This window comes from Asparagus officinalis, chromosome 3 (genome assembly GCF_001876935.1).
Source record: "Asparagus officinalis chromosome 3, Aspof.V1, whole genome shotgun sequence".
Lineage (NCBI taxonomy): Eukaryota > Viridiplantae > Streptophyta > Magnoliopsida > Asparagales > Asparagaceae > Asparagus > Asparagus officinalis.
Genome location: NC_033796.1, coordinates 113,090,049 through 113,091,095, shown reverse-complemented (window position 1 = coordinate 113,091,095; position 1,047 = coordinate 113,090,049). Strand labels below are relative to the sequence as shown.

The 1,047-nt window shown below is 41.6% G+C and overlaps 1 protein-coding gene across 3 annotated transcripts; it reads left to right on the top strand.

Annotated features, from left to right (window-relative positions):
- LOC109832472 (phytohormone-binding protein-like) lies at positions 24–967 on the top strand. Of its 3 annotated transcripts, none has more exons than XM_020399827.1 (3): positions 24–258; positions 388–471; positions 542–967. In XM_020399827.1, the coding sequence occupies exons 1-3, from the start codon at positions 78–80 to the stop codon at positions 763–765; spliced, it is 489 nt and encodes a 162-aa protein (XP_020255416.1). In that variant the 5' UTR covers positions 24–77; the 3' UTR covers positions 766–967. The 3 variants fall into 3 exon arrangements, with proteins under 3 accessions (XP_020255416.1, XP_020255414.1, XP_020255415.1); XM_020399825.1 differs by having other exon boundaries at positions 385–471; XM_020399826.1 differs by having other exon boundaries at positions 385–474; positions 545–967.

The window sequence follows — 1,047 nt, the reverse complement described above, 5'->3', positions numbered from 1 at the left end:
TGATTAATTCCCTTTCACGAATAGAATTTTCCCGTCTCTTCTTTTTCTGTAGGAGCTCCCAGTCGGAAGAGGTAGATATGCCTCGGAGAATTGAAGCTCAGACTAGGGTTAATGTTGAAGTAGAGCTTCTATGGAGGACTTTTGCTGAGGAATACAGTGTGAGTTGGCCGAAAGTAAATCCGCAGATTGTGACGAGCGTGGAGATATTACAAGGAGATGGTGGCCTTGGCTCTCTCATCTTCCTGCAATTCAAACCTGGTATGATCTAATTAAAACTGTTTCTAATTTCCAGTCTGTAATTATTCGAGTGCTGAATTTTATGGTCATGGTATGAGGTTAGAGGGACTTTGCTGATAATAGCTGATGAGAGGGAAAATGTTTAAGCAGGTGGACCGACAGTAGCATATCAGAAGACAAAGATAGTGGAGTGTGACAAGGAGAAGCACCAGCTGGGTTTGCAAGTATTGGAAGGTGGTCATCTAAGCAAAGATAGTGGAGTGTGACAAGGAGAAGCACCAGCTGGGTTTGCAAGTATTGGAAGGTGGTCATCTAAGCAACGGTTTTACCAAGTATGAAACTTACTTCAAGCTAACACCCCTGGATGATTCCAACACGTTGGTGGATGTAGCTGTAGAATGCGAGCCTTTGATGTCATCAGAAGAAGAAGAAAACGAAGAAGAGCTGAAGGCCAAGACAACAAATTTCCCACTCCTCTTCTTTGAAAGATTGGAGGCCTATCTAACGAAGCACGCAGCAGCGGGTTGAGTCGTGGACAAATTTACTTCACACTTGTTTGTGCCTATATGCTGGGACTGGGTGTAATATTGTATTATTGGAGCCAATAATGGTCTTCTTCTTCTAGTCTCTCTGGAGTTTAGTTCGTGATAAACTGTCTTGTTGCCCGCATAATTATGTTTTTACTGGATTAGTTGGGTGTATAGCTACATACAATACGGTGAGCTGAAGAAGTACATAGTGTAGGCTGTATAATTGAATATCCTTTATTAATTGTATGTATAGCTAATTAAGTTGTATTCTTTGTTCGGT